General features: G+C 36.5%; 1 protein-coding gene and 1 long non-coding RNA gene across 2 annotated transcripts; both read left to right on the top strand.

The window, feature by feature from the left end:
- LOC104770253 (basic 7S globulin-like) lies at positions 6574-7874 on the top strand. The gene has a single exon (XM_010494652.1). The coding sequence runs from the start codon at positions 6629-6631 to the stop codon at positions 7790-7792; it is 1164 nt and encodes a 387-aa protein (XP_010492954.1). The 5' UTR covers positions 6574-6628; the 3' UTR covers positions 7793-7874.
- LOC104770252 lies at positions 9627-10975 on the top strand. Its single transcript, XR_764506.1, has 2 exons — positions 9627-10250; positions 10389-10975. It is a non-coding gene; the product is annotated as an uncharacterized LOC104770252 (long non-coding RNA).

The following is a 12405-nucleotide window of genomic DNA, read 5'->3' as shown; positions in this document are numbered from 1 at the left end:
AAACAAGGGTAACAAGTCGGAGCAAAGGCATAAGAGGAAGCGGGAAGACACGTCAGGTATGCAGCAAGGTGGGCGAGGGTGCTTCGGATGTGGGAGCAAGAACCACAGGTTGGCAGACTGTCCCAAGAAAGGTGATTCACAAGAATATCGTCGATCGTGTTACCATTGTGGAGAGGAGGGGCACATCAGGCCTTTCTGTCCTAAGTTGAGACAGATGATGGGGGGTGCGGCACAACCGAAGGGAGGACCGGGTGCTCAACTCGGAGATTAGTTTGGCTTCTGATTCTTTTTATTTCAGCTACGTATTTTCGTTTGGAGTTGTAAACGTTTATTGCACTTGAGGTTTTAATAAAATGCAGTTATTTGGTTTTTGGAATTTGTGGATCTTGTGGAAAAGAAAATCGCTCGGGAATTCTATAAATGGAAAGTTGCAATGCATAGAAAGTTTCTAAAAACATAAAGTTCTATGAATAGTTAGAACTTGTTTTTAGTGGGGAGGGTGTTTGTAAACACAGAGGAGTTCAGATGTTAGTAGTGAGACCTGGGGGTGGCCATGGCTGTGGTGATATTCTCAGAGAGGATATGGGGTTGGTAGGACATTGAGATGTTCTATGAGGATCACGGGGTGGTCCAGGTTGGGAAATGCTTATAGACGTTATGACCGTTTGCTAGAGGGACGGGGGGTCCTGAACAACTCATGAGGAGATGGGGGTTCTCCTGAGGGGACGGGGGGTCCCCTAGATACCGATAGCTCGAGGGACTGTGGTCCCGAGGGTGGCAGAGGAGATGGGGGTTCTCCTGAGGAGATGGGGGTTCTCCTGGTACCGTGATCTTAAGGGTGACGACCCGAGGGTGAGACGGTATGGCTCAAAGACGGGGGGTCTGAGAGTGTGATCGGTATGGCTTGAAGGTTGCGACCTAAGAGCAGATGAGTTGGTGGCAAAGTGTCAAGGACGTGGAGATAAGCATGGTAACCGGATGTGGATTTATGAGACTGATGGGGGTTCAATCTCAGGGTTACGGTTGAGATCGGAAGCGGATCTCGGGATTGATGGGGGTTCAGTCTCGGGGTTTTCTATGTGTTGACCGGGAGGGTCAGGTGTATGCTGGTCGGGGGGACCAGAGTGGTGAAGACCAGTGGGTTCAGGGTGGTTTGGACCAGTGGTGTCCTTGTTGCGGCAGACCAAATGGGTGGATGGTACGAACCGTTGCGACGGTGATTTGGTGAGTTTGCGGATGAGTGGCGGTGTGTTCAGATTCGAGGACGAATCTTCTGTTAGAGGGGGAGAATTGTAACACCCGCAAACCAAATTTTGGTATTTTGGTAAGGGTGTCGATCGACACCTCCTAGTGAGGCATCGATCGACACCAATTGTGGTCGGTTTGGTCGGTTCAATTTTAATTGTCCGGTTTGCGTGGTTGGTTTAGGGAATCCCTAAATCGAGTTTTAAAGGAAGAAAACGACCTAGGGTCGTGTTGTTTTGGTCTTATTCGCCGTTTTTGAGAGAAAACACAAAGAGAGAGTGTTCTTGAGCTTTTGGGAAGAGATTGAGAGATTCCTTGCTGTTCTTGGGAGATCCAAGGCTGGGAAGGTGCTAGAAGCTTGCTAGGAGTGAGGGAATTCGTTCTTGTTGGTCAGAATCTTCCTGCAAAGAGGTGAGTGCATGACCATGGCTTATCTAAGCTAAGATCTCTAGATTCTATGTGATTTTGTGCTTATGCGGTTGTTTCTTTGAGTTCTCTATGATATTTCGTTGCTGTCTGGGCTGGGTTTGGCTTCTGGGAGTGCAAGGAGCGGATTGGAGAAGCTTGGAGGCGAGATTCGGAGTTTCTGATCGAGGGAAATTCGCTGCTCGGCATCGGTGTCGGTCGACACCAGTTGGGGTGTCGGTCGACACCAACGCGAGGACGGCTCGGGACTTTAGCGAGTGTCGAACGATGCCATGTGGAGGTGTCGGTCGACGCAAACTAGGGTTTTCGGGAGTGTCGGGCAGGGTGTCGGTCGACACCAGTTTGGTGTCGGTCGACACCAGATAGTCAGTGTCGATCGACACCATCTGGTGTCGGTCGACACCCCTTGTTCAGTTACGATGGACGTTGCATGCTATGTATATTGCCTGGTTTGTTTTATTGATTGTTGTTTGTGGCATGTAGAGATCTTATTGCTTGTGTGTATAGCCCAGTAGATGGGAGGATTGCCTCACTGAGTGTTTATCAAATACTCATGCATCTCAATTTGTGTTTGTGGTGCAGGTAAAGGCAAATTGTGTAGCGTGGAATCATGGCGATGAGGAGGAGGATGATCTAGGGTCTCGTTTGTGTGTTGTTGGTTATATTATTTATGTTGGAACCTTGGTTAGAGTTGTGATAGGTTGCTGGATAGATTAGATAGGAATGTTATTGTATTGATGATGTATCGTTTCTGTATTATTGGTATGTTTCCGCTGTGCATATTGGTTGTTATTGGTTCAATGAGGAAATGGTGGTTTGGGTGGTTCAATTAAGTAGTATGGGATGCTTAATTATATGTTGTATTTATTATTAAAAAGAAAAAAAAAAAAAGGGGTGGTCGTTTCACACACCTTCCTTCCTTGGAGAGATAACCTTGCGTCCAACCTCCTCCACCATGGAGAGAACCTTCGCTCCGCCTTCCTCTATTGGGAAGATAACCTTGCGTACAACCTCCCCCACCATGTAGGCTTGTGTTTGATTAGCCTATTTTATCCAACCATTAGGTTGATATCCTTCTCCTCTTTATCTCCTTTTGATATTGAACGAATGGTAACAATTATGTTTGCACAAAAAAAAAGGGGTATATGACCAACCAATCAAGATTGAGAAATTAGAAGAAAATTAATTTGACATAATTAATGAAATAATAGAAAATTATAAGCACGGTAATATATGAATCTCAAATAATTCAAAGATGAAAATATAAATTAAATAAAACAATCTAAAACTACTACAATAAATTTTAAAATACAGTATTAGAAAAAGAAGATGCATATATTGATCTCCCTTTTTTTGGGGGTTAACATATTAATCTTACCTATTCCAAACTGAGAAAATAGAAAGTAAGAGTATATTCTGGTTTAAAAATTAAGGAAAATTTGTTTTCCTATTAAAAAAGTTTGACCAATAGAACAAAGTTGAAAGCAATTTTTTTGATAAATTATTTTGTTAGATGAACAATATGAGATAATCTATGTTTATATAGAAGTAAGTATTTACATTTTTTAGAATTAATAATTTTCTGTATATTTTCCTTAATCCATTTTCTATTTTATGAGCAAATTTATTCTAATGAGCCTATTGTTTTTTTAAAAAAATTCTTGCTCCCACTTTCTTGTAAGACGTACTATCGTTCGACGATAAGAACAATTTTTGTTTAGTTGATCTAGTGTTATATAATCTCTATTGTTAAAAAATCTCTATTGTTATCTTGCATTTGTGTTTTCATATTTTTTTTATGCTACCTGTCATGCAAGTTAATAGAAATAATAATAACACCGTGAAAAAATTTTTAATCCCAAAAATCTTAGTTATTATGCATAAGAAACTTTGTTAACACTTCAAAGTCAAAGATTGCGTAGTATGCATAAAATTGAGAAACGAAATAAAGTTCAAAGAAACAACGACGAAAACATGTGGTAATATCTAGGAATCTTTTTATATTGTTGCTTCGATTAGACAACAAACAAATTGCCTTCAAGACTTGTTCAAGAATGATGATGTGTCAAACAAAAGGTTAATAAAAAACAAATAATAAAAATTTTACCAAGAAAAACAAAGTTAGTCGAAATTATTTTGTTTGGTGAAAAATATATCATCATCTATTTTGCTTATGTAGAGGGGTGTATTTATAATTTTTTCCTTTTTGGATTAATAAAGTTTTTCTAAATACAATAAGAATACAATTTTCTATGCATTGTTTTACCAAGCTTGAAACTGTGATATCTGATCGTTAAGATTGACACGTGTCATGATCTGATGAGTTAATAACTTTGATATCTGATTTTTGATCGTTAAAATTGACGTATGTCACGATCTGATGAGTTATTAACTTAGATATTTAATCGTTAAAACTGATTCGTATCACGATCTAGTGAGTTTTTAACTTTAATCTCTGAACATTAAAACTAATACGTGTTACGATCTGGTGAATTACTAATTTGGAAACTAAATTTTATATAATATGATAATTTTTTTTTTTGGGTCAAAAGTGTATATTTTTTCTTTTCTTTGGACAAACATCAACTGTATACATATGACTTTTTTTTTTTTTGTCAATCGTATACATATAACTAAGATCTGAGATTTATATAATTATATCTGAGAACTTAGCATCTCGAGGTGTTAAAGCTACATCTACATTTCTATTTTAATTTTTAATTAATAATCACGTGGCCTAAATTATACTATATAGTATAGTTAGCCGACACTAAAGCGTTGCAACGCTGGGCAAAAACTTTACCCAATACATTAAAAAACATGTTAACAGATTGAGTAATATCTGTTTCGGTATAGTTTATCATTTTATTCAATCGACGGGATCGACCTTCCTCCACTTGATAGTAGTAGTATTATACATGAGTTATAAAAAGCTTGACAGTACTCTATGCTTTCGAGTATTTTCTTTAATCATGAATAAATATTATAATTTTAAGATCGTTTCTGGCAATTTGCAAAAGAATTGTTATTCTAATAAAAATTTGTAACTTTGAAAGCAACAATAAGTGCGACCGACGAGACACTGCAGTGGATTACACATCTGTCTACAGGCGGTTAGTATTCGTTTCTCACTATAGTAGTTTTATCACTCTTAGATAAATAATTTGATGAATGACTTGTAGTATCAAGTATATATGCATGGTGGCTTATGGTACTGTTTTCATTGTGTTTCTCTCTTTAGTTAATTTTTGTTTTGTTTTGTTTGCGGTTACATTTATTCTTAAAAGAAAAGAAAAATACATTCATTCGATAAAGATAAACCTAGCTATTACATATTTCTGCCGTTAACGTGAGCTCTCAAATTCTAGCTAGCTAGTACTCTTCACAAATATGACATAGTTGCCCAAAAAAGAAAGGTAAAGTACGATAAATATCATTTAACTAAGAAACTGGGAATGGCTCATGTGTAAGTACGGAATTGATTAATTATTCCGCAAGTTAACCAACAATATAGAGAGATATGGATTTGGATATACATTTGTAGTGCTTAAAAATACAGAAAAGCACGTGCTTCCAAGAGATCGAGGATAATGCATGCTTACATTTGCAGCATCTGTAAACACATGCTTTTCTATATTTTTTATTACTAGTGTGTCGACAGAAAATCTCATATGGTATATTCTCTCAAGTATCTTTCTGTGTACACTTAGACTGAGTGACCATCTTATAATAATGAAAACACATGTGGTATATTACAATTTGATAAGTTTTTAAATTTGTATTTTTAACCGAAGAGCTGAGCAGTAGACTAAATCATTTTGCCAAAATTGGATTTCAAAATTTTAAAATTATCTTCATCTTCAAAAAGTATTACAAAAGAAAAGTTCACCTAATTTTCATTACATTTTTTAATATTTATTTAAGGGAAAAAAATAAAAGTAGGCTTATTTTTATTTTTGTCATATGATTTCATTAATTTGAGTATGGATGTTTGATTGTGCGTATTTTAGTTTGTATTCAGTAAAGAATATATAAAAGAAATCTGTCAATAAATATTTTCTATATTTTTAATCTTCAAAAAGTTTTGTTTTGATAGTAAAGTGAGACAAGATAATCTAATATAAATATTAGCTATGCATCAAATGAACAGTGAAAGGATTGTTTCAAAACTAACCATGAGATTTGAGTTTGTAGAACATACCTAAGATTGTGTTAGACAAGGGAAACAAAACCCAATTGTTCTTCTACAATAATTCTGAGTTTAGAAACTTGAAAAAGTTTGCATAAAAAAAAAAACTTGAAAAGAGAAGAAGCGTGAAGAGAGCTGAAGAAGACGATGGGAGAATTGGGGTTTATGTCAATTATTTGGTAAAAATCGATTTTGAGAATATCTGATTTTTTGTTTTAAAAAAACCAATATATATTATTAATTTTTTTAATATAATTAATTTTAACATCATTTTTAATTGATGTAAAATTAAAATCGTTTGAAAAATGATTTTACCATAAATAAATAAATACATCAATTATCTAAATGATGTAAATTTATTTTTTGATATCAATTCTATAAAAACGATACAATCTACTAAAAAGTAAATCAATTTTAACTAAATGATGTTAAATTAGATAATTATAACATCACTTATATTAATTGATGTTACCGCATATATATTTGCTTCATTTGTAAATATACAATTTAAAAATATATCATTTATTTGTGTGATGCAATTTAAGTCATACAATACAAGTAATTTTTTGTAGTGAGACCACGTGGTAAGATACTTCTGACTGTCCTAACAAGATAGAAAATTACCGGAATGTTAGAAAATTACCAGAATGTTAAAATCTAAATCGCAAAAAGAAACGAAGAAACCATTCTATAAATATACATGCTGGTTAGTCTTAGTAATTCACATTACAGGCACAGCCCCAAGTAACAAATCTCAAAAGAAAAAAAATGGCTCCTCGTGTGATCTTCGTACTCCTCTCTCTTGTTTTTCTCTACCTTGCAAACACATCACACTCGTTCGAAAAGTTTCAATCAATTCTACATCCTATTTATAGAGACATGGCCACAAATACCTACTCCATCCCTTTGTCCATCGGCCCGAGTGAAGACTTCAGCAAAGAATTCGTCCTTGACCTCAACGGAGTAGGACCGTTATTGCAAAACTGCGCCACAGCCACCAAATCCTCCTCCTTCCACACCATCAGGTGCGGCTCCACGAGATGCACCTACGCAAACCCCAATTTCTCCTGTGCCAACAACACCACCACTAAGACGAAGACCCCTTGTCGCTCCTCCGACAATGCCCGGCTCTTCCGAGATACCGTTATGTTATTTTACACAAACAATGGAGTATACACTAGGGACAGTGAAAAGAGCTTCTCGCTGACTTTAACCTGCACTGATAGTGCTCCTTTGAAAGGAACCATCGGTCTCGCTAACACTCACTTGTCGATTCCCTCGCAGCTAGTCTCCATGTACAAGCTTCCTCCAAAGATGGCTCTTTGTTTGCCCTCCATCAAAGATTCTGGTGACCTTTGGATCGGTAAAGGGGAATATTATTATCTGCCTTACTTAAAAGATATTTCTACGATCTTTGCCTCCACGCCTCTGATTGGTAATGAAAAGTCCGGTGAGTACTTGATCGATGTGAAGTCCATACAAATCGGTGGAAAGACCGTTCCAATACTTCATGGAGCCACGAAGATCTCCACTTTGGCTCCTTACACCGTATTGGAAACTTCCATCTACAAGGCTCTTCTCACAGCCTTCTCCGGAAACGCCAAGATGGCTAAAGCTCCAGCCGTGAAGCCTTTCGGTGCGTGCTTCCGCTCAAATGGAGGACGTGGAGTTCCTTTGATCGATCTGGTGCTTAGGGGAGGAGCTAAGTGGAGGATCTACGGTTCGAATTCGCTGGTGAAGGTGAATAAAAACGTTGTTTGTTTAGGGTTTGTGGACGGAGGTGTGAATCCGAAGAACCCTATAGTGATTGGCGGATTTCAGATGGAAGATAATTTGGTGGAGTTCGATCTCAAAGCTTCCAAATTTTCTTTCTCTTCTTCTCTTTTGCTTCACAACACTTCTTGCGCAGTACAAAGGTTATCTCCTAATTAATAATGCACGTGGCTGAATATCGATGTTGCTTTCAAATAAAATAATAAATAAAGCCAACGAACGAGATATAGTTGAACTTGAATTTTATAAGAACTAATTGAAGTTTGTTAGATATTAATTTACACCAACGGTAGAAAGAAAATTATTTTTAACCTGGTAAAATAAAACAGTACTGTGGACCGAAGGCTCAAATGGTTGTGATTAAAATAAGAACTATATAAATCTCTATACCCAAAATATATATACTATATATATATATATAATCTAACATTTCTTATTAGATTCTCATTCTTTTTTTTTTAATCATATTTATCTTTTTCTTTTACTTTAACTATAAAAGTTTCACTAGACAGAAATTTATTTTCTAATTTTAGAATACTTGCAAAACTGTCCATAAAATTCTGACAACACTGTTTATATAATGCTCAATGACATTATTCATCCGAGATCGATGACACTATTCATCAAATGATATAATAAAACATTTGTGATTTTAGTGTATAACTGTTATATATTTAACATGCTAAATAATATAATATCGTGATAAGTTTACTTATTGTGTTAAATGCATGTTTATCGGATTAAAATTGTGAATCAAAGTTATTTATCTATATATCAGTTCAATAAAAAGTAACTGCATATCTCTTATGCGACTTAAAAGATAACTATATAATTAACTTGTTATCAATATGTTTAACATGTTAAATTATATAATTAACTTGTTATCAATATGTTTAACATGTTAAATTAAACTTCATGACATTAAATGGCTCTGTTCGGCACCTCATCGCTGCGACAGCGACGCAAACTAAAAAAAATAGAAGAAAATAAGAGAGAGAAACTTAGATCCTTCTTCAATTTAGTCGCAGCGACTGGTTTTAGCACAGTTTATCAGTCGCTATAAATAATAGTGGCAGCTTCTCCTGTTAGTGACGGAAATTCCATCTCCAGTAACTGTATTTTTTTCAGATCAACTTGATTTTTGCTTTGGTCGACGTCTTTTTTTGGGTCGCCGTTGCTATCACAGCAATTAGATAACGAACAGGGTCATTGTCATCTTTTGACACTATTAATCATATGATATAGTAAGGTGTACAGACAAAATTTGTAAAAAATATAAATTTTTTGTATCTGAAAAAAATATAGGAAAAAAATTATATTATTTAATATTTGAGTAATTAAACATGAAGGAGTATGATAATAAAAAAAAACCAAATCGCTTTGATTCAGTGGTAAAGAGAGAAAAGTCCCACACCTGGGTTCGAGTAGCATTGGCCACGGGGATTCAAAATTTAACATGGTTTCCCCCGGCCGCAGTAGATTAGTCTTTAGACCTAGGAAGCCTTTAGGATCACTTTGAGTTATCAAAAAAAAAAAAAATTGCTACAGTGAGAGACCGACTATTTGTATAATTATGAATATTAAACGTACTAGTTTGCCTATTACATTCCAAAAACGTACTAAAACCCAAATATCTTAAAAAAAACTTACATTCTCTTCTCTTTGATCGATTCAAAGGATAATGAATGGGATTCTTCTTTTCATGTTTGATTTTGGCTCTATTCTTCACCACCAGTCTTCTTCATCCTTCGCATGTTATATATTCGGTGGCTCTTAGCCCTTTCTCCTCGCTTCCTCGATGTCATAAGAGCAAGATTATTGCACAACTCTTTGGGATGTCTTTGATTTTTTTAGTAATATATACAAAGAAAAAAAACTTTTAATATTTTTGAGAGACATGTGTCTCTGCGGTGATCCTTTGAGAGAAGCATAGACCCGACACGTGTATTGTTTGTATTGGTTAAGTTTTGTTTTATTGTTTTTTATTATTCAGTTTCTTCTTTCTCTCGACAATATCCAAAATGAGAGAAACACAAAATCACACAATAGCTCTCGCATCGTCGTCTTCTTCTCCCGATCGATTCGATCTCGCCTCGTCGTCGTCTTCTAAACCGATCTCGCCTCGTCGTCTTCTAAATCGATTCGATGCAAGTCTTCGATTGGGTTTGTGATTTGGTTTCTCGATCGGGTTGTATCGTTTGTGTTTGGGACGAACCGTCGAACAAAATCGAGCGACGTTTGTGTTCGATTGGGTTTGCGTTTGTGTTTCTCGATCGGATCTTACAACCGATTGAATCGGTGGTTTTGATTGATGTATGTTGTGTTTTGTGTTGTGCAGGTGGGTTCGTAGTTTGTTGGGCAGTATTATAAAGTGTTGCAGCAGCAGCCAGATCTTATTCATCAGTTTTATTCTGAGTCCAGTAGAGCTATTCGTATCGTTAATCTAGTTCACAAGTTTCAATCTTTTTTACTTGAGTTCTGTGAGGTTTTATGAGGTGATTGACTTGGTGTTTAAGATTAAGCATATGAGAAGATATGAGTTCACAAACTTCTTCAGCCCAGAATATATGTGAATCCCCCTGCTACCCCAGATTGTCTACGAGCACTGGCTTGCAGGGTACTTCTTGGTCTAGCTAGAGATGATACAATTGCACATATACTGACTAAACTTGAATAATTAGTGTTTATTTCATTCCATTGTTTCTCTGTTGAAGTTTTGCAGACATGTTTAATTGCGTTTTATATGTGTTTACAGATAGTGACAAATTCAGGGCATGCGACTACACTAACAGCCAGTGATGCTGCTACTCCAACACTGAGGCGTATTGAAAGAGCTTCCATTGCAGCAGCAACGCCTATCTGCAAAGAAGAAGCAGTTGACTTTCTCCCCTAGCTTTAGTTTGCAGTCACGAAAGCAATATTTCTCCCATGACGCGCTCAACCTCAGTCTACACAGAGAATAAATAGTACAAATATTGATGATGATGAGGCACTGAAGAGAGCACCAATATTGCCTCATTGTGACATCGACAAAGAAGCTCCAGATTCTTGTTTGTTCCCTAGATCCTCGATCATACTGCTAGGCGGCTCTCTTATATCACATTGTTCTGAGTTTGTCAGCGGCTCAGGCTCAGGGCACCAGTGTTAACAATCGTTGCTGTGGAGGAACTATGGTCAATGTCTGAAATTATACAATGGTTTGAATTGTTGAAACTGGTTTTGGTTTTTGATTGTTGTGCAATGAGAGGATGTTTGAGAGTTAGATGGAAAATGGTTTTGGTTTGTTTGATTGTTGTTTGTAAAACAAGTTCTCTGATTTTTTTAAAAAAAATTGACACCCAAGGATGACTAATGGGAGGACAAAAAATAAAAGTAAGGATGTGAAGATCTAAAGTTAGATTAATATTATTTTTAATATTATTAAAAGTTAGAGACACTCATTTGAGGTTGTGCAATGGGTTTGCTCTAATGATGAGATCGAAAATCCGGCTAAGGTTTCTTATGGGTGGGTAAAAAACCATGCAAAAAATTATAGACAGATATCCAAAGTTTTTAACAGATGTTGAGTTTCGAATATCCAAGATGGACGGATCCGAATATCAAAACTATATATTCGACGGATTCAAATCTGAATTCAATTACCTCTAAAAACTCCGGATATTTGCTTTGCAAACCAGACAAATACATACAACACTTAATCATATACTCCATCGTTCTAATAAAATATATAAGGTATAATAAAAACTCAACAAACTCTTTTTCTAAAATACCAATTTTTGCTAACTCCTAAGATACACCGATCAGCGGATTTTTTTCATCTTTTCGAAATAATCAACTGTTGTCACTTGTCACCTAACTCACATATTATATATGCATGATGATATTAGAGTATTGTTTATTTATAGTTTCTTTTGAAATAATGAACAAAGTTTGCAACATATATAGTTTCTTTTGTAATAATGACCATAACTTTATTATAAAATAAAATAAAATCTTAACGCAAATCTCAAATATTATAGGATATTAGTTATTTCCCGCCAAAAATTGAATATTACCAATTAACAATTTTCATAAAATCGATTTTTTTTTTGCCTCCTCCCCTTCTCTCTCTTAAAACTTTCTGTCCTTCTTTCTCAAAACCAAACTCAGATCTGAGACGGTTGCCTCTCCAGTTTGCCCTTCCGGCACTTGAGAGAGCTATTTTTCTTCTTTTCTGGTTCCTATTATTTCCGGCATTGACTTCGCCTCTGTAAAGTCATCCTTCGACTTCAGTTGGGTTTCTCTAGATGGTGGTTTCCGGTGAACTTCTCGGCACGTGATGCGGAGTCTCGTGTGGTGGTGGTCGTTGGTGAAGACTCGATGAAGAGGCTTGAGGACGGCGTTGAATCTGGGGCTAGATCTAGCGGATCTGGGGTTCGCGACTCTGTGTGTCGATTTGTCTCTCTAGTGGGTTCGTTGGCATGGTGGAGAAGTGAGGGGTTGAGGATTTATCCTTAGAGATCTTTGGTCGTGGTTTGATGCTCTTGCATCAGATTTGTCTTCTCTCACTCAATCCGAGACGGTGCTTTGCGATTGGTTTGTTGTTGTTTGTCAGGTAAGTTTGGGCTGCACTTCATTGCAGGACTGGGATTCAAGATGCAACAGGAGGGAGGCAAGCTTTCTTCTATGTCACCGGAGTGGTGTGGTTTTCCGGCATGCGTTGTGGCTGTGGTCCTATCTCAACGGTCGAAAGGCTTCGGATCTGGCTCCTGCTAGTTTGAAGACGCCATAGG

Source organism: Camelina sativa, chromosome 20, assembly GCF_000633955.1.
Source record: "Camelina sativa cultivar DH55 chromosome 20, Cs, whole genome shotgun sequence".
NCBI lineage: Eukaryota > Viridiplantae > Streptophyta > Magnoliopsida > Brassicales > Brassicaceae > Camelina > Camelina sativa.
This window is presented reverse-complemented; position numbering and strand designations above follow the sequence as displayed.

Bases quoted from the DNA above. Each gene is read 5' to 3' on its own strand.
- LOC104770253 (XM_010494652.1), top strand. From the start codon at position 6,629: ATGGCTCCTCGTGTGATCTTCGTACTCCTCTCTCTTGTTTTTCTCTAC.